This window comes from Nothoprocta perdicaria, unplaced genomic scaffold (genome assembly GCF_003342845.1).
Source record: "Nothoprocta perdicaria isolate Ctin4 unplaced genomic scaffold, notPer1 scaffold_313, whole genome shotgun sequence".
NCBI classification, from domain to species: Eukaryota; Metazoa; Chordata; class Aves; order Tinamiformes; family Tinamidae; genus Nothoprocta; species Nothoprocta perdicaria.
In genome coordinates, this window is record NW_020455548.1 from 49,517 (window position 1) to 74,673 (window position 25,157).

Here is a 25,157-nt window from a genome sequence, read left to right on the forward strand (position 1 = left end):
AAGGACAAAAAAAATAAGCATTTAGGATCAAAGATGCAGTTCTGTTTCCTGCAAGGGGAGGTGCAAGAGAAGTGTCTTAGAAGAACCAGCATCTTTTCTGCATCAAAAAAAAAGTGGGTTTTGCATAAATTTACTGTTTACAGGGTGTTGATAGCCTCATCTATTTCAAGGGCAACAAGATGCTCTTTAAAAATTCAAAACAAAACATTCCATTGAAAAGGTCAGTTACTGAACAGAAACATTATTTCTTACATTCTGAATTTGGACACTTTTATTAACAGCATTAAGATATGGATCAGAGCTTATACACTAATACCTAGATTTTACCTAAACACAGAGTCTTTCTACATCTAACACAACCTTTCACACTTGTCCTATTCTACACGTTGTTCCCATTTACTTTACCTATTTTAGACGGAAATAACGTTTCATCATCCAGCTGATCCTGGACCCAAGTCATCAGGTAGTCAATGTACTTTGGTGCCGAGCACTTAATGGGCTTCTTGATGTTGGTCCCGTCCGCCCAGTGGTACTCGTATCTAGTTGGGGATGACAACAACAAGACATTTCTTAGCACAAGTGAATTGTGTTACAGAGCCCTGGAAGGTTCCTCTTCCTGCTCCATTCCCCTCACTCCCACAGGCTCCCACTGCTCTTCCTTGCAACCCAGTCCCATCACAAGTGGACCTGAGCGGGCCCCTGCTCTGTAGGTAGTCAAGGCCTTCCAAAAACATCTTCCCTTACAGGCACAAGACTCACTCAACACTTGACAAATGCACGTGGCAACCTGCAGTCAAAATATCACAGCTCATCAGAAAGATGCTGTAGGATGGGGCTTCCAACACAAAGCGCTTCTCCTTAAAAAAGGTGGCTACTACTCAGTCCTTCTGAAAGCTTTTTCTTTATTTATTTTTAATAATGATAACCTGTTGAACTGAAACATCAAAAAGTTGCAAGGGGTTCCCATATACAAATAAAAGCTTAGCTCAAAGGCTCGAGCTGGCGGATGCATTGGACCAGTTTCCACCTTGAGCCGGCCCAGGCCTGCGCTCCACAAGGACACTTGGTTCATCAAGCCAGCCCTAGCAAAGGGGTTTCTTGGACTCTATTTGCAGAGAACTGCAATGCAACTGGGAGTGCCCAACAGCCACATCAATAAAGCTTGTGCTGGTTTTATTCTTTTCTATTTGTATGACTAATAACGTCAAGATCTTTTATACAGCACCCTTTATCAGGAATTTTAAGAGCCCTGGAAAACCACAGAAAGCACTATCCGCTTACACGTGCGACCACGCAGAAAAAGCCTTCACAAAATTAAAATGGAACAGACCTACTTCCTGGTTTGGGAATAGCAATTCCACCTCTGTCAAGGCACAAAAAACAAGATGGCTAAACTGGAGAACAATGTCAAAAAAAAAAAAATCACATTTAACATTCAGAGTGTGAGTGTCAGTTTTCACGCGCACCAGCGTTTCTATTTTTGCCGGGTACAAATGCACACATCTTAACACTCCTCACTGGTCCTTAACGCGCGGGCAGTTCCTCCTCATTAGGCCGGAGCTGGTGCGGCGGCAGCGCTTCCACCCGAGCCCGGCGTCATCTCCCGCGGCCTCAGCCAGCCAGAGCCCGCTGCTGAGGAGGCACCATCCGCACGGCCAAGGCCCCGCCGAGCTCCGCGGCCCTCCCAGAGCAACTCACCAGCAGCGGCTCCGGGCAGCAGCAAAGCTCCCCGCCGCTGCCACCTCTTACAGCAAACATACCCACCTAATCTGCAAGCTCTCCCCAAGCTCTCTGGAAGAGAATCCAAAGAGATGGTATCGACAGTTGAGATTTGTTCTTTTCAGGGGGGACAGCTTCCTCTCTTTGATTTTCATTTCATACTACATAGGAGAAGGCCACCAAGTTTGGGCAGTGAATGCCATCTTTTAAGCCTTTGCTACCTGCAATTAATCGTGTGAGGACATCTGTAAAGGTCTCCGAGGTACAGACCATTTGACAGCAGTCATTTGAACTATTTCTGATCAAATCTGGCTTAAAATTCTGTTCAAAATATTCAGTTGTGCTGTCAGAACAGTAACCAGGAGAATATTTTCCCCAAACACAATTGATCAATGTGTGCTGCTAACAATGGCATAAAATACCATTTTTATAACAGGATCAAATTAGATAATTCCCAAAATTTTATCTAAAACAGCACGTACAAACCTCAGGCAGGTCAGAAGGCGGGAGGTGCAACACGGGAGGTGCATTTAATCCCTCACACAAATGCCCCTACATTTGGGCTTTGGAGTCCCGGTTCAGACACCCAGCTTGGGACAGTGCAGCAGCCACATGCTGGGTGTTCTCCCTGAAGACTTACACCAAGGAGAAAAATAAAATTCCCTCTCCACCCTCCTAGTCAAGGAGCATATTATTTTTAGGGAGATTGATAGGTTTTTATCATGCCTGCTCCACTGATGGTGGTGCTACAGCTCTTACAAGACAACAAAAAGTGGCCACCAACTAGTCAGGCTAATAATGATCTGCCTGTGCTGAAGGAAGGGAACAAACCCATGGGCAAGCAGGTCTGGAGCAACACTATGGTTAAGGCTCTGGCTTTTTTCCCTGGGTTAAGACAACGAGCTGTGTAGCTGGAGAGAGCTCTGCTCCTGAACTGCATGTCAACCATTAACTAACTCCAGGTACTAACACCTTGTTAAAGGGTAACACGGCTACTCTTCCAGAGACTGGTCCAGCAGAAAGGGGAGCGAAGCCACCACAGGCACGCTGGCAGTAAGGCCTAGATGGTGCCTTTTTTTTTTTTTAATTTTATTATTTTCTCCTGATTTAACAAACTGTGTTCAGCTCCCCACCTCCCACCCAGGCCAGGAAGCCACATGCTCAGCTAAGCCCCTCTTTCCAAGGTCACTAATGAAGGAGCGAGGCAGCCCGAGCAGCAGCACAGGGCCCCACACATCTGCCCCTTCCCAAAGGCAGCCCTTTAAAGGCAGCTCTCCCCGTGTCCCAGACTAGCAGAGAACACCCATGCATGAAAGATGGACGGCCTATTCATCGGCAAAAGGTTAATTTATTCTTTTAAACATGTTCTGAGCACTGAACAGCAGTACCATGCAGTGGGTACAGGAAATTCCAGACCTAAGCTCTGGTTCCCCTCCCACACAAGCCGTCTGCTCAATTTTCCATAGGCTGCTACAAGCTTGTCACAAGTTGGGACTGGAACCTAATGGGTATCTGACCACGTTGTGCACATTAGCATCTTAAAATCCTTGTTCAATATATGGACCATAAGCATTTTTCCAGTGGAAAAGTCTATCTCTGTGAATTCAAGCATAACTGCAGGTTTGCTTTAGGTCCCCCAAACACTGAACTACTCAAAGAAAAGCCCCAAAACAGATGAAGTTATACTGGGAAGTGAGCAACTTTATAGGACTTGAATTGCACAGGAAGAAAAATCAAACCAGACTTGATAGCAAGAGAGCTTGCGGCTGTCACTTCTCCCTAACTTGTAACTCCCTAACTGCCTAACCTCTTTCCAGACAAAATGACCTGGACATGGGGTTCAGCTAAGTCACCCTCTATTGCAATAGATGAGGATGCAGTGACAACAGCAGCTGGGGCAGCAAAATAAACAGCAGCCTTCAGCCTAGAAGCCGTAGAAGACACCTACGAATCAATGCCTCTTCCATTGGTGCAGCTGGAGCAAGGAGAGCAAGGAAAGAGGCAAAAGACACACAAAAACGCTGCAAAGATCAATGCCTCTTCCATTGGTGCAGCTGGAGCAAGGAAAGAGGGAAAAGACACACAAAAACACTGCAAAGATCACCACTTGGGTAGTTTTTTTTCCCAGAAAAACCTCAGAAAGCCTTGCAGGTGCACTCAAGGGCTGGCCAAGCTCACCCACACTGAGCACACAGCCTGCGCTCCGCTGCCAGTCACGGCTGGTGTCCCAGGTCACCGGGTGGAAACCACAGGGTTTGCGCGACGTCCTGCAAACGCATGGCTCCCAGTCGCCAGCTCTGCAGGACTCGTTTCCTGAACCGCAGAGTCTCCTCTCTGCCCACTTCACAATTACTGAGCACTAGACACATTTTTGTCAATTGGTCCCTCTGGAGAGGCATAAATTGTTTACATTGGCAAACAGACAGCTGAGCCGCTGAGGAACCTCAGCCCCCAAGTAGCTGCTTCTCCTCAGACAATAAAACAAATATTTTCATGATCTTTCTTAATAAGCACGAGTCTGTTCTGCATTCTGAAGAGCAGAGCAGGCGACAGGCTGTGTGGTCGCACAAGCTTTTCCCAAAGATTTGTTTTTTTAATAATAGCAAACTGGTATTTGCTTTACATTTTGCCCCTTGCGTGGTGTGCAGCAGCAGCCCTGCGGGCCCACGCTGCTTGCGGCACTCGGCAGTGGCTGTGCTGAGCTAAGGGAGCTAACGGAGGCAGTGCCAAAGCTTTTCCTCTTCATCTGCCTGGCTGCTTTCACCTTGCAGAGCTCGAGCGCCCGCTGTCCCTCCTCGGCTGCACATCTCAGCAGCTGCCAGGTCTCACCTCAGACAACAGCACCAAGTTTCATTATAAGGCAGAAAATCTGGACAAGAGGGTTATTTTTCCTTTCTTTATTGCTTATTTAAGATTCTCATGTAGCTTAAAAGGAAGCAGTGCCCTCTCGCTCCACCAACTCAGAAATGCAGGCATCTTCCTCTTTGGAAAACACAAAGCTGCTGGAGAGCAGGCAGCACCACAAATATTCAAAGTCTGTACAAAAGCATCAACAAGAATCAAGGAAGTGAAACTTAGCTGAGGGACAGGGCAGGAGAATATTTTATTTGAACCGCTCAAAGCCGTAGCTAAGGTTCTTTTTTACAAAACTTTATGGTAATACCTCAAGGAAAGGTTTTTGAGCACCCTAACTCCATGCTTGAAGATAAAAGCTTGAAGTTTGTATTTGGGAAGTTCGCAGCAACACATCTGAACCTCCCCCAAAAGAATAACTTTGGTAGTGCTATTTCCCAGGCTAAATGAAAAAAAATGATAATAAAGAAGAAAAAGAAAAGCAGCAAAGGGAGAGAACTCTTATTTTTCCAACTTTTCTTACAAAGCTTGCAGCTTTTCTCCTTTCTTAGCTAAGGAGATATCCCTTCCAGCTACAGAAGTTACCTTATATTCAGCATGCAAAGAACTGAGCTAGTCTCCAGTTTCCACATGCAGACTAATCTCACAAATTGTGCATTCTCAGTGATGTGTAAAGCACGATCTTACTTTGGGCCAGCAGACATCACGGGGCAGCTCTCCTCTGTGCAGAAGTCTGTAATGGTTCCATACAGCATATTGATCTGGTTGAAGAAGTCGACAGCTGTGAAGCATTGAAAACAGGAATTATCCCTCTGCAGCATAATGGCAGTGCAGGCTTCCTGCAGCTTCCATTGCAAAACACACAGTGCTGAAAAACATATCTACACATTCCAGCCCCCTTATGATAGAACCTCTTTGCTATGGATTTTTCTGAGATATACACAAAGTGTGGAACACGACCACCAACTCATTTCTCAAATAGCCTCTGGCAAGAGCTACTGCACTTCCCACTATAGCAAAATCTTCATTCCAGAAAGGAAGAGAAAGCAGAGTTATTTCCTCTTCCAAACGCCTGGCACGTTCTAATAGAATCCCAAATTCTACTGGCAAGTTTATAATAAAACAAACATTTTCAAGTGTAAACTATCCAAGTAGAGAAAACTGCTGCTCATTAGCTGACACAAACAAACATCCCGCAGGCCTCATATCCCAAAGGATAATCCTTGCCAAGAACATTTATGCTACACGAAAACACTACACACAAGGAGGAGGAAGGATGAACAGAAGGCATGACAGGGTTAGTGAAGGGAATTCTGTTCCTCAGATTATCAATTATCAATTCATTACCACAAACCACTGGCTAGTTTACAAACGAGGAAATATTATGAACTATCCTTTGAGCCTCCATTTGGAGCTTTTTTCCAATTGCTGAGAAGCACAGAGAACTACCAGGGCATCAAGATGTAAGTTTTACCACTTCAAAACGACTTTCAAACACTGATGTCATGGGTGAAATTTAAAAGGGACCAATGGGAAGCATTAGGAAGTCAAAGTCCAACGTGGCAGGGTTAACTTCTTACCACTAAATGCAGGACATGATTCCAGAATAATAGCTGCACTAAATATTCCTACTCCCTTCTCCTAAAATAAACAACTGCTGTAACTGCTGCTTCTGCATGAACCCAAGGAATACAAACAGGCATGAACTCAAGTCTGGTGGGATTGACTTGAGTGTCTGTGCTTGTGCTTCGCAATCCATGCAGGAGATTCAGCAGTCACAAGAACACGCAGATCAAGCGCTGGGGAACCCAACCCCTGCTATTCAGCCACAGTGCTCTATACATTTAACTACTCCACCAGCATGCCCTGAAGCTGAACAGCACTGCATGCAATGCAAAAACGAGGTTAATGTCCCAATGCTCAGTTCACGCCGCGTTGCCCCTGGCCCTTAAGAGCACAACGGGAGCCTGGCAGCTCATTTAGCAGCCACCTCCCAAGGCCACTTGTGCAGCTGAGAGACCGGCTCCGTCTGTGGGAGCTCACGGCAGGGCATGTTCCCATCCGACCCGCCTGCAGGACCGGGTGGAATTAAGAGCAGCAACACAGTCTTCCTGATCCAGTGCTCAGCTAAAGGAAAGCCAGGGCCATGGCTGCAAACCACCCCACGTTACTTGGTAGCCAATCCAAATTGGTTAATCTACAGGGAATCTTAATCTAATCTAATCTTAAATCTACAGGGAATGACATGTCCACTAATGAAAAGGATGTTGACATCCTGAATTTCAACACCTGCAGATAGCACGCACAGTGAGAGGAACAGGACTGAGGAAAAGGCAAGGCACAAATACCTTAGCTCTCCTCACTGATTTCTCAAGAGAAGAAACACTAAAATCTACAAGCACATCACAGCAGCAAGTTACTGCAGACATGGACCACAAGATACAACTCCCTCACAGCACTTCCCAGGTATCAGAAAAGGGAAGCAAACAAAACCTGGTAGGGCATCCAGCCATCTCCAGCCACAGGCTTTTTTCCCACCCCCTGGAACAGCAGAAAAGAGCAAACAGAGTAGGGAAGGACTGACAAGCAGCAGAGGATGAGGACTGCTAAAGCTTATTGGGGCAGGGAGAGGTGGCATTTAACACTGCAAACACAGCCAGAGGCCCTTAGGTACTGCCCTTATTTCTTGGGGGAACAGAAGACACATTTATCAATTATAAAGCAGTGGGGGTGTTGCATTTCTCAATTTGTTTTTAAGGCTTTTGCAATCCGGGGGGTTTCAAATAAAACTAAGAAACTGATGACATTTATTATCTTAGACTTCTTTTCGTTTGAAAGCACATACTTTTAAAAACCACACGTAGTCAACTCGTTACCAGAATGACCCACAGCTCAGCCCAGGGCTGTGGGCTGAGCAAAAATTAAAAAAAGTGCATCTGTGAGCAAAAATTAGGAAAGTGCATCTGTGAGCAAAGGGCAAAACCAACCACAATAAACAACACCTGTGTTTACTATTTCAACACCTCACTCAAAGGAAGAGGCTCACAGTCACCATTAGCTGGTACAGGGGCAGCAGAGGGATACTCTCAGCAGTTCAATAGGCCACTTTAGTCACTTTGGGAAAAAAAAAAGGTAAAAATCAAAGGCCTGCTTTGCTGCAGTGAGGCGTGGGAGAGAACTGTTTCATTGTAGAAGACAGCTGTGACCATGAGGCAACGTCCACTTGCTTTTGTCAAGTGCTTCCCTGCCTTTTGCCACCCAGCTAATTCAGCAGCCAAACTGTTTGGGATGGTAAAAAGGCTGCTGCCACACAGGAAAGGAAGGACATGGAAGGGGAGATGCACTGAAAAAAAACCCAGAAGGTTGCAACCAATATACAGAGGGTTCTTAGTAAAGCTTACTTATAAAGACTGGCTGACTTTGTTTAGGTAGTGTGAACCATTTTTAATGAAGAACAGCATGGGCAATTTCAACAGTCCCTGCAACAGGGGCAGCTGATCCAGAGCACCAGGTGGCCAAGGAAGAACTGGAAAACGGAGGTCAAAAGAATGGTTTCACTTCCAAGCCACGGCAAAGAGCAAGCAGAAACAGAGAGAATTACATAAAATAGGGCATCTACCTTGAGTACAATCTATACTGCACTGCAGTGTACAGCCAGCTTAGCAGTTGGCTTTATTGACTGTACACAGAAGGCCAGTAAATAACCAGATAGAGCCCACGGTTTGTGGCAGCCCAAATCCTGCATGGGCCACACAGGACAACAGGACTTGGGCTAAGCCATTCCCTGAGGCCAGCAGCAAGCTCCCAAATCCACGCAGCAGGGAGAGGAGGAGGAGGAGGAGAGCAATCCCAAAGGATTGGCGAGGCAATCGGTGTCCCCCCTCGCCCGAGACAGCTGGGCCAACTTACTGTTCACTGCCACCCACTCGTTGAGGTCCTCGCCCTCGGGCAGCATGACGGCCATGCGGAGGTTGCCGCTGCCCAGCGTGGCCTCGGCGTGCTTCAGCAGCTCGTACTGGTGCGAGCCCTCCGGGATGTTCTTCTTGGGCTTGAAGGTCTTGGAAGAGCGGCTGCCGCTGCACAGGGGAGAGCAAAGATTGGGAGGACTCGTGAGAACAAGCAAAAGATGGGGGTTGGAAAGTTCCTCCTGCTCCCCAGTTCTCACGGAGAAAAGAGGGATTCAACACAAACCGGCTGGGTAGATGCTTTCATTTGCTTTTGGCTTGAAGCCATTAAAGGGCTTTTCAGCATCAACAGTCACCAAGCTTTTTTACCATAATACAGGACACAAGATAACAGAAAACCCCTCTTCAACACCTGCCCTCGAGGGACACGAGATATCACCACAAACACAGAAGAATATTTGGGGTAAGGTCAGCCCGTCCAGACCCTTCTCCCTTCAGATCAGCTAGGACACATTAAGGTCACTATTCATTAACTTGAAAATAGGCAGCTGTTATCCAGAAAAGCACAGCCCTTTGGACTCCTACCTGGCACAGAACACTGCTTTAGCTACTCCAATTCACCAGCAATGCATCAGATCCAGAAACGGGTGCAAAAAAACTAGGAGGGAGGGCTGAAGGGAACATACAATGTCCTTTTCACGTATCTCCTATTCAGAAGCTTATCTGCTTATTTCAAGTATTGCTGTTTAGAAACCTCGTTTTTAAATTGCTTTTGCTCAAAAATATCAAAACGGTTTAGCTGAAGAACATCTTCCCAACTCTAAATGTTTTTGCAAAACATGAATTGAGCTCTAAAAAGATGTTTAGATACTCGAATGTTCAATGATGGCAGCAACCCCAGCCAGCACGTGAACCTTTGGCATGCCAGACACGAGATGCACAAAACTCCAAATATTTGCACAAGTGTCGGATAAGCCAGGATGTGCAAATTGTTAGTGTCTGTGGAAAGCAAACATTTCTTCTGGGAAGAAAAAGGCAGACCTCTCAATTCCAACAAAAGGCCAGAAAGTAGTGAAACCCAGGCCACAGCGTTTTCAACACAAACATTGCCCAGTTCTCATTTCTTGTTACTAAGTATTTGCCAGTTTTTCTACAGGTCTCTAGAGGCCTGAAGAGAATTTTTAGTAGTACAAGAAAAACCTTTTTGGGAGGTAAAGGTAGAGGACAAGGGTGCTCTGTGGGGCCCATCTGGTGTTTAAGCTACATGATCAAACTTTCCAAAGTTGGAGCTGATCTTTGGAGCAATTTTATTGCTCATGGTCACAGAGCAGCGCTCCGAGAAAGGTATTTTTCACTCTGTTCCTCCCCTCCCCACTCCTCAGCCTTGTAAAATAGAAATCAAGAACCACTCGCTTCTAAAAGCCTGATCGGTGACAGCTCTAGCAGAGACATTCTGCACACCAAAGAACACCAAAAATGCTCTTCTTCCCTAAACACGACAGGTGATCAAAAGAACACACCGTACGACAAGCTGGTGACAAAACTATCTACAGTTCATTAAGTCTCCGCTTATATCTGAGCAAGAGGAGGATAAGAAAACGTATTGCCATGAGAGACAAGTCACAAAGCTTCCCAAATTTGGGGGGTGAAGTAACATCTCCTTCACAGGAGGATCCTTGAGCTTAGGCAGATGCCAGGAAGGTGCTGTTAGAGATTTAGGTGGTCCTGGCCCTACCCTGACCACCCTTTGCCCCAAAGCAGCATTGTTTTTCTCTCCAGACACACACCCCTGCACCCACCCACCCACTTCACAGCCAAGATGCCAACGCAGGGGAGTAAAAACGCAATCTAAGACATTGGGCAACAGCCCTGGTGCACTTCTGTGGGGAGAGGGCTGACACACGGCCATATCCACAGTAAGGGGAGAGACGGGGCCCGTCATATAAAGCAGGAGCAGAACAAAGGCTGCTCCGTGTCTAAGCCAACACGGGGCTCGTTCTGGTGGCCTCCGAGGCGGCCGCTCAGCCGAGGGGGTGAGACGGAGGCCCGAGGAAAGCAGAGCCAAGGAGCTCGCCCAAGGACACGGTCGGGCTTGAGCAAACTCCGGGTACCGATCCGGCCGTATCCATCCCACAGCACGAGCTTGCTAGGCAGCAAACCACGGCACTGCAGGCCTGGGGAATATCCACCAGGATCAAGGAAGCGGAGGAAGGATGGCCTGTTGGGAGGTCATTAGTTATCAGTTCATCTCTGCTATCCTGCTCCCCATAAACATGGAGTTTCCTCCCAAAATCTGGAAGGAAAAAAATAAGAAGAACCCTGTAAAACAGGGTCCGCAATCCTCTAGCCTCATCAGCAATTCCAAACAAGCCATCCCCTCTTCCTATGCCTCTATTTGCCTGCACTATCTTGCTGATCATTGCTTTTGTAATCCAAGCCGGCCATTCCTAAACCAGCAAGAAACGGCCTCCTGCAGGAGACAGTCGGGGAAGTGCCCCAAGTGGAAGGCAGCTAGAAGAAACACAGGCTGCCACTCACCACGGGCTATGGAAGCATCTGCCAGGTGGGCAGTAAGGCACCAAAATGCCCTGCCTTTGTGCAGCTAACCAGGCTAGAAGGTGACTGCACGTGCAACAGAGCTAGGAACTGCATGTGAACACGCACGTGAACCAAGAGAGTTAAAACATGCAAGCACCTAATACAGCTCCTCTAAGCCCAAACCCTCATAGGACAAGTTGGCTCTTGGGGTGTCCAGCTGTAATCACCACCACAAGCACGGTTCCATGTACCTTGCCAGTCCAGAGGCTCTCCTGTTACTTAACCAACACCGTCCTTGTCCATCTACACCTTGGCACTATCACTTGAATCCACCTTCTGTGCTGCAAGGGGGATGTCCCTGCTGGAGCAGGGGGTTGGACTAGATGATCTTTAGAGGTTCCTTCCAACCTCAACCACTCTGGAATTCCGGGGAGTCCAAACAAGATACAGTAATCTCCTTGGAAAATATCTCAAGGAATTCAGTTCCACAGGAGGTAGAGGCCACTGCTGTTCCCACTCGTCAGAGGCTCCCTGGAGGCTGAGGAGCTCAGTGCTGCTAGATCCTGGCGAGTCCTAAAGATCACAGCACGGGACCCCCGTGAGGGTAAAGAAGAGAAGCTTGCCCTAGGGAAGAGCAAAGAGAACAGGCTGTAACGGCACCTTCTTCGGGAAGAACCTGCTACATGTATTCTTATGAACGGCCTATGCGATTAAGGCCATGGGTTAGAATCTTCCTTTCCTCAGGGGAGTCAATGTCCACGCAGGTAACTCTGCACACCCGGCACATGACCCAATACCTGCAAAACGTGTTCATCACCATGGCCCAAGTGAAGCAAGTCCCCCAAATCAGCTTTCTGACCCATCACCTGGACGTGCTCGAGAGAACAAGCAGACCTCAAGACAGCTCACCCAACATTTATCTGAGGCATGAAAACTTTACCCAAATCCTTGGGTATTTCAGCTCCTGCTTTCTCATCTGCAAAGGCCTTCACGAGCGTTAATCCTTGCAAACTATCTTTGAAGTAGGTATCATCAGCATCTTGTGACACACAGGGAAGCCGAGCAAGATGATTATTAGGGAAGATCAACAAGTAAATTTATCAGATGTCCTCAAACTTTAGTTCCTTATCCCCTTGTCTCCTTTCTCCTCCTGCACCTCCTTTTAAATTCTGCTATACAGACACACTTTAAGGTGAGAATTAAGTACAAGAAAAGCACTTCCTGCCTTCAAACAACTATACTGAGTTTCCTGCTAAGAATAGACTTATTGCACTATGACCATGCTGGTTTCTGAAGCCAAAATGTCAACATTAAAATAAATAAACAAAAAAGAAGCTTTCCTACTTTTGAGAAATCAGTATTTCACCCCTTAATATCTTTTTCTCCATGACAATCAAAGCATCAAAAGGACAGCAGGGAAAATTAAACAGTGTATGTTCAAAATCCACACTGACAAGAGGCGACTCGAGCATTTCTATTTATAGCACTGAGCAGCCGCAGCATTTCTGGTGTGCAGACAGAAGGTGCGTGCGCCAGGCAGCGCTCGCTTCGCCTCCTGCAGCAGCACAAGTCACTAACTTCTCAGTCCAATTCCCACTCGTTAACACGAACCCATCTCAGCGCTTTAATTTGGGGGAAAGGACTCCGTGGAGCAGCAAGTACCATAATCTCTCGTCCCTCTCAAGTGCCAACACACAGAAGGTGAAGGAGAAAAACCAAAACAACCAATGTCTGGAAAAGAAAAAAAGAAAAAAAAAAAAAAGAAGACAAGCTAGAACTGCAGGTCAACCTCCTGCTCACAGAGGTTACAGTGGAGCTGTGAGCCCTTCTGCTATTTCCAACAGCTCCCCGGGGACTGGAGAGCACCCAGCAGGATGCCAAGGCCACCAGGAGGGGCGGCCCTGCTGTGCATCACCTGCAGACCATGCGTGGGAAGCAGTCCTGGTGCCCGGTGCCACCTTCCCTCAGGGTGACCACGGGAGCAGGTCAGCAGCTCCAGGAGAGCCACGGCGCTGCCCGCGCAGCCCAGGGCACCCCAGCAGCCTGCGCGTGCTCCAGCACAGCACCGGCTCACAGCTGAACCCCACGAAACACCGCAAGGCTGTTCAGCACCGCGCGAGGGCCAGAGCCAACAAGTGTGTGCACAAAGACAGCACGGGCAAGTGCAGAAGCCCACAGCTCCCGCCCAGAAAAGCATCCATGTGTTTAACATTCTTCCTCACAGTATTGCTGCAGCCAGTAATAAAAGCACCAGGCTTCTAGAGGGCTTGTCTCCCTAACAAAACTAACTTTTAAACTTTTTAAACGGTGAAGCCGGCATAAGCACGGCTCTCCGGAAACTCAGGCTCTGCCAAGATCACGAGGCAAACCGAAGCAGACAAGCTGGGGATTAGCTGAGACCTGCCAACTCCTCACACAACAGAGTCGCTTTCCCAGGTTGGAAAGCAATTCTGGGGCTAGATTTTTTTTCTCTCCTCCTTCTCCCCTACACAGAGGACAAATTGGTTGAAAAATTCACATTCTTGAACACATGGTCTGTGGGTAAAGAATATATGTTGTTTATTCCTCACTGGCTTTGTTGTAGCAAACGCTGCCCGAGAAGATTTTCATTTACGACACAGTGCTGATGCTTCCCAGGGCGGCTCTTAGGAGATTTAAGACTAACCTTAACTGTCTCATGTGCCTGGATTTACTACCTGGAAATACAAATGCCAAGGTTAAAAAATGGCAAAATTAGTGGGGAGGGAGGCTACAAAACAAGCCTGCCCAAAGCTGCCCCTACATTCAGAAACTGTGAGGTCACCTCTTTATTAAGAGATGTCCTTTGTTCCTTCTTGCAACGTGCCTATGGCCGCGAGGGCTCCGAGAGACTCAACTCAGGCTTTATAAACCAGTAACAACAAGAGCCAAGTTTCTTCTTGCCACATTTTGGCACGCTCTTTCCCTGACACTGTAATTAGGGAAGCTCTGCACAGCATCTTGAGGAACACGGAGCAGATCTCGCCCAAGCAACACGAGGCTTCCAGCCCCTGCTGTGCAAACCCATCCGCAGCACGTTGCCCTCGCAGCCCCTGCTCGCCCTCACCCGGCATCGCTCCCCAAGCAGAGCATTCAACCCAAGCGCTGGCTTGGGTTTCGTCTGCCCGTCAGGAGAGTTTCTTAGCAGCTCCAGGTCCTTGAATTTGCCAAGTTCACAAGAAATTCAGATTTCAAGGAAGAAAAAAAGAAAAAAGAAAAAAAAAAAAAAAGAGGAACTATCAGGGACTTGGGGGTTTTAGGACAAAACCCTGTTTTTTCAGCACAGGGGATGACAACACTGGTAAAGCAACGTGGGTTACCCCCAAAACAAGTGGTTCTTTGGATGTCTGTATGTCTAGAGATTCAGCCAAAAGCCCAAAGTTCAAGTCTTTCTTTCCAGTGAAACACCATTACCTGTCCTTCGCAACCCACCCTTTCCCTTCGCTAATTTTCTGTATGCTTTTGAACCCAGTCTAGACCAGCCTAGTTGATGAGCCTTCAACTCATCTAGTGACTTTCAATTCTATCATTAACACGAAACAGCACCTTGTTATGCCAAAGTATTGACAGTGAAACAAGTATCTGCATAAGAATTTTGATTTCGAGTTCAGCAAGGCTACAACTAAAACCCATCTCCTTTTCCTAGAAAACGAACTATATTCACAGATTAATGCTTGAGAGGCATGAGAGGAGGCAGATTCAAGTATTCCTATCAATATTTCTTAATAAATAAAGGTACCATACCAGCATGCACAAGACTCCACATGTTCAAAGGAGAGCAAGAGTTTATCAGATGATTCACAGGCAGGAAGGGAAGTGTTTTTCTCAGGGTAGCCTTAAGGAATGCTTTTGCTTGCCCCAGCCCTCACCACCCCGTGCTGCAGACTGTCCTACCACACGCAGCTGGCCTGTTCCTCCCACATTTCTTCACCCACCTTTTCTTCTTCTAAGCAATGTCCATCATAAAACCCATCAAGCACGTTTTGGAAATGAAGCAAACTGGGGCTCCCATTGGCAAAAGCTGGTTTCTCTTAGAGGCACCACAACGGAGCTGGAGAGAAGCTCTTGCCTGCCCTCCCCAGCAGCCTCTCCCGGCGGAAGGCACGAGGATGACGGGTGAGAGGCCGGAGCGCTTGGCACACAGAGGCTGCAGTGTCCCCGCTCAGAGGCCAACCCGCAGAGGTGGCCACAGGCCCCGTCTCCCATCGGCTGGACCCCACGCTTCTCCGGGTCTCTCTGGGCCTCGTGTTCCACCCGCAGCCTCAGGACACTCCTGCCCACGTGAGGAAGGCCTGGTGCTACAAAGGACGAGGCTAAAACTAAGCCCTGCACGTGGGTAGCAGTGGGGTCCCTACTGCTGACCCCGCTGCCTTCTTTGTGCCAAGGAAGCCCTGTCGCCTTGCTCGGCTCTCGTGCCGAGCACATTCCCTCGTTTCAAGCTTCCCATGGAGACCCAAGTCCCTCCACACACTTTCTTCCTTAATCCATTCAAAACTTGTCGTAAGAAAGGAAGGAGGATTATCCAGAACGTTTCACTCCACGCTCCTCGGCGTTCACTGCCTATCTTGAAAGAAACACAAGTGTCCTCTCTCACACAACTGATCTTACTACAAAGAGCAAAGCTGAGGGCTGGTCTTAGCCGGTCTGTCAGGCATTTTAATTAAATCCCAGTTTCCCTGGGTATTTGAACCCTCATACTGAGTGTGTGTATGTGTGTGTGCGCGCACACACGCATGCCTCAGAACTGCAGAGTAGAAGCAAACATCGTTTGTATTCCAGTCACCTAATACTCATGTAGTCCCTCGTTGAAAGAGCCGACTGCTGCAATTCTGAAGGAGGTAAATATGGGCTACTCCTTCCTCTGTGACTGCTTCATTTCCTCCCGAGAACTGCAGAGGAGGAGTTTGGTATCTTTATGCTTTCAGTCACTAATTCAGTTCTCCGCAAACCAAAGGCTGCTGTTTTCTCACTAACACTCCCCCTTCTTCCCCAAGAAATGCTTATTTCTGTCAATTAGCATTAGTTTGGTAAAAAGGGAAGGGCATAGCACGAATTCAAACTAAAGTTACAACTTCACCCAGTTACACTTCAAAGTTTCCTTTCCACTAAGGTTCAAACCTCAGTCCCTTAATGCACCAAGTAAACCATTCATTAGAAGAAAGAACTACTACTCTTTTGCCAAGTCCACCCTTTTCCATAGGTAAACCTCAGCATTAAAAAGTCATCCCAACACTTACTTCTGCCATACACAAATGTATGGCACAATTCCCTTGGAAGAAAGGGGATTTGATAAAGCTGTAGGGAGCATAGTATTGGAAGAGGCTGAAAGGTTGCTCAAAAGGATGCCATGAACACCCTGCAGCAAGAGCTACTTTATGAGAAATAAAGACACAGAGGAGGCAGCTCTGCCCAGTGGCAAACTCATTCGGAATCAGCAAAACGAGATGCCTGTGATGGAAGGTTATAGAGCGTGTTAACTGGGCACACCGACAAGGTCGCCGCTGCGGGGGGCCTGCGGAGACGCCACCCTGCGAGGTTTGCAGCCTAAACACCTCGAGAGCACGTCTCCAACCTGGTACCTGAAGGATGAAGACACTGCCTGCAAGCAAAGCGCAAGAAGAGACCAACATCCTCCAATCCGTGTCGTCTTGAAGACGCGCTCCAGAAGCGCCGCTCGGATACTGCCCAGAAAACGTTGGGTTCTGAAGGAAATCCGCTACTTGGAGGGAGGATGTCTGGTAACAGATGCGGGTGTGAGGACCATACTGCACATGCTACACAGACACATGGAAACATGAAAAACAGAAGGATGAACATGAACGTTGCACAGGACATAAGGAAAGAGAAGGGTTTGGGGTTTTTTTTTTTCCCTTTTTTTCTTTTTTTTTCCCAAGAGAGAATCAACAACATGCCAGCCTTGGTCTGACAGTCAGCATGAATACCAACAAGAAAGTGACACAAATCAACCCAAGAATACAAGCATCCACAGATGGTCGGAAATGAAAACTCTAAGTCACCTTTACACAAGTTGCAAGTAAGCAAATTCCGAACGAAATGCAAGAAAAATAGAAGTCTGGGGGTTGTCTTTTAGCAACCCATCTGATTTTGTTTAAAGACAAGACAACAGAGGGATAAATGAAGAAGAAGGTGTAAACTGTTTAAGCAGGCATCGAGGAACAGTCACGGAGAGCACCATTAAGTGCCCTGGAGAGCTGCACCACGGGCAGCCTCTCCAAGCGCCGGCCCTTCAGCATCGCGGGGACTCCAAGGGAAGGGGGATTCACACCCACAGGGCGGGGGAGAACAGCGTGTCCCGCGCTGCCATTTCCTCCCCGTAATGCCGGCTCAGCTCGCAGAGCAAGGACAAGAGCATCCCTCGGGAAAGGCACACGCTGTATTGCACGACGGACGGTTCCGTGCATCACGGGGGGTTCCTGACACGCAGCTACGTTTGCTCCACGTACTAACATTACCAACTCATGCTACACAATCTTTGCTCTTACCAGTCACACCCTTCGAGTCCGCTTAAGGAGCAGGGAGGAAGCACCGTTGGTCAGCATGCAATCTATGGGCTGCTCAAGATGACGAATTACAGCAATAAAAGCTTGGCTCAAATATCAAATTAGCTCCTTACTTAGATACCAAATATAGTGCTTGGAGAACGTGCCTCAGAACATGGACGGCTTCCCAAAACGCCCATCGGTGCTGTTAAAAACCAATGCTTTATGAACAACTAAAGCAAATCCAGTCATACAACCTTTGAAATCACAGCAGGGTGTCAAATTCTATTTTTTTTTCCAAGAATAATGAAATGGCTTAAAACAGTCTTCAATCCTTTTTAAAAAAGCAAAAAAGAACAAGTTGTTAATGTCACTGGGGAAGGGGGGAAGCCATACTAGAGAAAGGGAAGCTGAACTAAATTTTAATGGAGTGGGTCATTCAACACACCATAAAAGGCCGTTTTTTATTGCCACCCCCATGTAAAACACACTGACGACACGAACAGTGCCCATGTAAAACACACTGCCATTTCCCAAGAGCAACCTCAGAGCGTGCACTGCGGATTACACTTTCACATTGATTAACGGGTGTGATAGCATCTGGTTTCAGGAAATAACAGAAGGATCATTAGAGTCAAGGAATGACACAAAGAAGCACAGGAAGGAGAAATGGACGTGAGCAGCAATGAGTAAGCTAAGGGCTTCCAAAAATACCCTCCCTTATCTTATCACCAACTCTTGCTTAAACATCTCCCACAGCTGAAGCCATGTTCACAAAGTCTGCTTCTGCATTGCAAAGGATCTTACCGAGAAAACTCAGCCCTCTGACATATCTCCATGTGCCACTTTCATTTCCAGATTCTGAATGCTCAGCCAGGCCCTAAACCTGTTATTCCATTCAAGTAAAGCCAAGACTACTTTTCAAGTTGGCAAAAACGTAATTAAAATGCATACTCACCAAGCTAAATATGGGCTACTCCATTAAGGCTAACATAGGAAGCCCACCCAATCACACTCCGGGCACAAATTCCTTTCATGTTCAAAATCAGATATCTCCTTTTTTAAGCAAGGGAGGAATTGGCCAATTTCTACCTTATGCTCATGTATTCTGCCAGAAAGAAAGAAATTAAAGTTGGGGTAGAGACCACAAACTCGTGCATTAGGAGTTCTTATTTGCAATGTGTGTTCTTCTCCACGCAAGGAGAACACTGCGTGTACTTGAGCAGCGCTCATATTGCTAAGACACAAGTGATTAAGTCCGGAGTTAAGCTCCCACACTTAATAGCCAAGTGCAAGCACAGCAACTGGCAAGAAAAAAAAAGAAAAACTGTCTAGAAAGGGGCAATGTGTAAAACTTGAAATCAAACTGAACTGAAATATGGATAAGATCACAGGCAACACACCAGAATAACAAAAGGAATGGATTCAGGCCAAGGAACAGCTGTGAGCTGGAGGAGGAAAACAGAGAGAAGAGGGTGAACAAGACATAAGTGTCTCCACACAGGGAGAAAAACAGGAGGAAACTCGGAACAATAAGCTACGGTTGTTACTGGATTTACGGGGGGAAGAGGGAATAACGAGAAAAGGATCCCTGGCAAGTTCTATCTGTGCAGTGCAAGTCTGTGCTTTGAAGGCCAAGACAAAATGTTTGTGAGTTATTCTCAGCTTTCTCATGAAGAACGACCTAAAAGATCCATGAGGAAAAGAACTGTCTTCCTAGTCACCAGAAGTGGCTGCTTTTAAGGGTTTCCGAGCGCAGTTTCAAAGAAAAACTCCTCTTACCTTCAGGAATTCATAGAAGGCTGTTGTTTTATTAACACAAAGCTATTATCTCAGACGCACAAATGCGGTAACCTCTGACTTGGGTGGTACATATACTATGTGAGAAGCAAAAGTTTTAGTTTAGCAGAGAAATTCTGGGATACACAAAGCACTTTAACATGCTGAACAGAATTGGGTATCCAGTCCTGGAAAACATACATTCAGTAAGGTTTATATATTCTAAAATGTCTGGTCCTGTTCACAAAAGCAACACTACAACCTAAGAAGTCATTTCATATTTATCAATAACCAATTATAGCTGTGTGGACACGTGCTCCTCCAGACAACCCCTCCAAGGTTCTTGTTCCCATCGCTGAGAATCCTTCCCTAAAGTATCACCCTAGACAGTGGTCTGGGAAAGAATATGGCATATTCACACGCAGCATAACTGCTACACTGGCTCTGGGATTTTATAAATATATATAGATACACACACACAGGTATACACAGACACAAAAAAAAGAAACCTTAGCCTTATACTTCTTTCTTTCTGATCTGCTTTGATCCAGGAAAGCTCTGCCACAGCTTTTCTAGACAACTCAGAACGGACTCTAACTTCGGAGGGAATTGTACAGACCACTCAATTTCAAATCCAATGCATCTCCTTTCAGGACCAAGAGGAGATAATGCAACAGGCATCTTCTCCCCCAAAAAGTTCCTCCTCAAAACTTGGAGAAAAATACATTTATTGCCCTCAGTTGCCTCACAGAGCCACTAGAAAGATCCTAACAGGTTTTAACTCCCTGAAACTTGCATGGTGTGGTGCTGATCTTCCTGCAGCAGAGGATGGCAGTTCACACGGCTGCAGACGCTCCTTCTCTGCAGCAAGGCCCACCTCCCAGGCAGCAGGCACTGCAGCAAGGAGAGCCAGCACACAAAGTGCTATGCGAGTCCAAAGCAAGGAAATACTGTGTTAGGAACACAGAAGAGAAAGCAAAGGATCCTGACAACTCCACTCCGTGAACTTCTCTCAACAGAGGACTAATTCTAAAAAGTCTGTGAAAAGCAATGAAGGAAGTCACAGCCAGAAACAGATTCGGCAGCATTTTAATCCCTATAACCCCAAGCTCCCTTCTCTATGCACCAAAAAAAGCCAAACAGTACGCTCATTGTTTCTCCGTGCTAATAGGAAATTGCTTAGTTTACAAATGCTGAAACTATGGCAAAGCATATCCTGCGGTTGGGGTTGATTTGTGGGTCAAAGGCTTATTGATAGCTTTGGCAGTAACATCTTTCTTGTTGCTTATTATGGAAGACAGAGTGGTACGATCGGATGCAGCTATTTACTTCCCTAAGGAAAACTAGCAGCTTGGCTCTGCCAGCTCATTTGTTTTTGTTCTTTTAAAGCACTGGACAACACAGAAGATACCGCAGTCAGAAAGAAAGTACTGAGATGATCCAACAACAGGCAAAAACTAAGGTAAAATAAACCTGAACCAGTAAGTGAGAATACTGTTGAGATCTAATCAGGTCGAGGGAACAGTTTAATTAAACAGCCAGCCTTGGGCCCAAAAGCAGACGTGCACAGGTGCAGCTCCAAGCTGTTCACCAGAAGGTAACTTTAATATTTTATCCTTTTTTAAAAGCCTCCCTCATGGAACATATATGCTCCAAGGAGAAGTGGTGACTCACAGGCTCTCCTCTCTGCAGTTCACTGTTGACACGGGGAGAGGCTAAATCCAAAGCCTTGACAGAAAGGAAAAAAAAAATATAAATATATATATATACACACACACACACATAAATATGTAAAAAACACACTACCTTTCTTCAGGATAAAAAAACAGCCTTGTTACACATGCACCAGTCCTCCCCTGAAAGGGATCCTTGTGCCACTGCTATTCTCACCCGGCAGATGTAGAGTTAATCACACGGCTTCACTTCCATTGCAAACACTAACTGGGAAGGACAAACAAGGGAAAACAACTGTGTCATAAAAGCAAACCATTAGGAAGCAATTAAGAGCGGATGTCCCTTGCCTTGTAGCTTACACAACTTTCACACTGAGCACTGCCTTTCTTGACTGCCTGTCTTCTTTTTAAACTAACCCTTTATGGAGAAGGCATCACCCATGAACATGGAGAAGGAGCAATCGCTCAGTTCAGCAATTACACATTTCCGTAAAAGGGGTATTTAAGGCAAAAGACACCCCAAAAAAAATGCAATTCCCCGCTGAAATACCTCACAGCCTGAACGTGTTCTGCACGGCTCTTATTTCAAGGGAGATTCATTCATCCTGAAACACAAGGAGCCAGGAATCAGCATAAAGCTGGTTTCGCAACCCTGCCCCACCAGCCCTAACTGAAGGCAGCAGCAGCAGCCACGCACTGCTGGCTACCATTCATTTGCATTTCATCAGGGCTAATGGGATCATCTACCTTTCCTCAAGCAGCTGTCAGTTCACCATGATAAGCAGACATTTCCTCAAAACCAGGCAAGGAAATACTAAAAATAATCATCATCGTGGCTAAAGGAATGGCAAGAACTCCTTGCTTAAGAGTCATTGTATAAAGGGGGTAGTGCATGCACGAAAGCCAAGTCAGGAGGGTGGCACTGATGATGCACCTAAGGAAATGCTCTGCTAGCAGCAGAACAGAAGCCTCCTCCTCTTTTGCTACGTCCACACATTCCTGCTGTTTCTATTACTCTGCCACCAAGTCTCATCTCACCCCAGTGAGCCAGTACACACACGCACATGAGGAAAAAAAAAGAATCCTCCTCCACAAAAACTGTTTTTGCTGATTTAGCCTCATTGACCCACTCATTAGAAGGATGACAAGTGCCTCAATGACCTTAATGCCCATTAACAAACTGCATCCCAAAAACTGCTTTGAGGTCTTCAGGGACGATAAGTGAGGATGGAAGCAGAGTGGCAAGCACTTTAAAGGGCTTCTGAGATTTTGAAAATGAATCGTGCTACAGACAGCACAAGGAGGACAAACTCAAACACTTCTCTAACTTTTCACGCTGTATTCATTGCCATGGTTTCTGGAAGCTTTCTGCTCCGTGGAACATCCTTCCTTTACAGGGAGAGACTAGCAGAGCTGCAAGCCAAGGGGCAAATCTTTGGACAGCCAGCCTTTCAACACAGGAATTAAGCACAAAGTTAATGGTATAATCGAGGTGACACAGGCTTGAACAACATTTAGCACAAACTTCAGGGTAACACCATACTTTTCTACAGGCAGCAACTTCATTTATGCTTTAAGCAGATTAATAAAAAAACCCGTACAGTGCTTCCCGTGAAGCTCAGTGTCACAAATGATCGAGTAAAACCTCTGCCTCCAAGGAATCCTCCCGTCTCCTCCAAACTCAAAGTTTCTGTTACCTAAACTTAAGGGGAAAAAAATCCCCTTGCACAGGATAGACAAAGGAGTTGGTTCCAGCTGTAAGCCAACAGTTTTCTACAACTTCTTATTTTCCAAAGGTTTCCTCTGGCTGCCAAGCACTGCAAAAAAATCTTCCCCAGCGCACATGACACTGGGCAGCTGTTTCGAGCACCATCTCAGAGCAGCCTGTAGGAAGGATGGAAGCCCCTTTTCGTTCACACCACAGGGAGCCAAGGTGAAGAACCCACAGAGGCAGAGCAATAACCTGGCACCAAGTCAGCAGGTCTCCTTCCAGTTTACTCGTGGGCAAATGCAGGGACCCTTCACTGCCAGAACATTTCAGAAGAGAACTGAATACATCCCTAACAGTGCTGGTTAAGAGCAGCAGCAAGGAAGCACATTTCTGTGATGAGCATCTTTGCCATCATCTGCTAAATATGAACATGGCCTGCACAGTAGCAGTGTGCTGCTCAAGCCATAAATGGAGGAATACATCATACTCTTAATGCAAAACAAACAAGCAAAACTCAAAAAACAAGAACACACAACTGCAAAGAGGAGTAAAGCCCTCTTCTTAAACATGGAGCTAGAAAAAATATCTGATAACTTGACAAGAGCATTTCTAAGGGCTGGTAAATGCCTACACTTGACTTCCCCAAGACCAAAATTCCCGTTTAGAAGCTCCCATGGGAGTCTGTGATAAAAGGGTGATAAATATCACATCACCAGCTCAAGCTGTGGTCAAGGAGCACTCACAAAGCACTTGCTCCTCAGGCGGAGCTGCCATTAAACAGTTCAGCCAGGCTGCAGAATAATCTGCCCACTTGAAACACGGCTTTAATTTCAGTGGCAGCACTAAGTCAAGCCCCAGGAAGGGCATGAAAGGGAACCAGGCTGCTCTGCAGGAGCAGGAGCAGACTGGGGAAGCGGGAAGGCCGCAACGCCTGTCGGTCCCAAAACAAGCGCACCAGCTCCAGTTGTAGTATTCATCTGGGAGAGAAGGAAGGAGAAAGGGATGCCCCGCTGCACCCTCTGCGCACGCTCGCACACCCAGAAAGGGTCCTTTTCATTTAAGCACAACCCACACACACCAGAAAAAGCGGCTGGCCCCGGCTTAGCCAAGACGGCGAAACAAAGTCTGCTCCTTGCAAGGCCATCTTGCCCCGCTCGGTTTACATGCCGACGCCTCGGTGCACGTACCTCCAATTAGCAATTCCTCATCCACACGCTTCTATTCTGTCTCCTGCAGCTCCTGCCTGCACAGGCCTGTCAGCTGTTACTGCTTACACGAATCCAGGCCTGGAGCTCCCTGAACTCCACACACTGCAAGTTTACGGCAGAGATGAATGAATACGGAGAACTGCTTTTGCTTGGCTTGGCTTTTCTCTCTCGCCTTTATTTTCTCCAAGAGAAAAAGAGTTTGAGAATTTTTGACAATAACGTTTGTCCTTTCAAAAATAACTGATTTTTATGTAGCTTCCTTTTACGTAAGTTTTGCCAGCGCAGGATAACGCAAGCGTGTTACCATATGGCACGCCTACCAGAACTATCTTTAATTTCTTCCTTGGAGATTTAGGCTACAGTACCTGCAACTATGCTGTAATTTCCTTTTAGAGAAAAATCGTCAAGCTGGATTTTTTGGAACTGACGATCTTTCTCATCGCTTTTTCCTTTCCTCCTTTTTTAAGAGTCAAGACACCCTATTTAAACATCGTTGAAGTTGACAAAAACTGTTTTCCAAAAGGGAAAGACCATGAAGCCAAAACAGTGTTGCCGAAAGCGACAACCACTGTTAAAATCCAATTCCACTAATTCAGTGACTCCTCTCAAAGACTTCTTATAATGCTAACCATAACAAGAAAAGACAATGATTCCCCTTTTCTTTTTTCTCTTTTTTTGTTTTTTCACTGCATGTAGCTTTATATGCCACGGGCCCTAGCAACAGAAAAGAATAGCACTGGATTTGTCTGCAGACAAGGACCTTTCGAGGGGGGCCCCAGGCGCCCTGTGCAAACGTTATCTGAGCACAATTGCCCTGTTATGTGACTGCAAGCAAGTCCGCAAGCAGAACTCGGCTCCTGATACTGCACTTGACTGTCAAACCGACCAACTCCAGCCAAGCCACTGATGATAAACCTGTGTGGCAGGTTCGCGGCAACTTGGAAAACGTTTCTAGTAGGTGGATAATAATACCTTCATCTGCTGCATCTTTATTATGAGCTTAAAACTGGGTTCACATAAACGACGACGACTCGATCCCTGAAGCAGAGAGAACGGGGACAAAGAAACAACTCTGTTACTCCACACCCTGGAAACCCTTCCTGCTATGAAAAATATGTGGGGTTTGCAGTGCAGAATGCCCATGTGAGCCAGGCCTGTTAAAGCGTAAACATATACAACCACTATCACTGAATGACTCAGGGAAGATAACAAGAAAATCATATTGGAGAAAAGGTCATCCTATCTTTCCAGAC

General features: G+C 46.6%; 1 protein-coding gene across 2 annotated transcripts in view; it reads right to left on the reverse strand.

Moving 5' to 3' along the window:
- The window catches only part of MOB1B (MOB kinase activator 1B), a 33,288-nt gene that overhangs the window by 6,391 nt on the left and 1,740 nt on the right, over positions 1 to 25,157 (reverse strand). For both annotated transcript variants that reach the window (XM_026042740.1, XM_026042739.1), the window contains exons 2-4: positions 8,482 to 8,648; positions 5,260 to 5,353; positions 406 to 539 (exon numbers count right to left, since the gene is read on the reverse strand). In XM_026042740.1, the coding sequence (XP_025898525.1) occupies positions 406 to 539; positions 5,260 to 5,353; positions 8,482 to 8,536 (283 nt within the window). In that variant the 5' untranslated portion in view covers positions 8,537 to 8,648. The remainder of the gene's footprint in view (positions 1 to 405; positions 540 to 5,259; positions 5,354 to 8,481; positions 8,649 to 25,157) is intronic.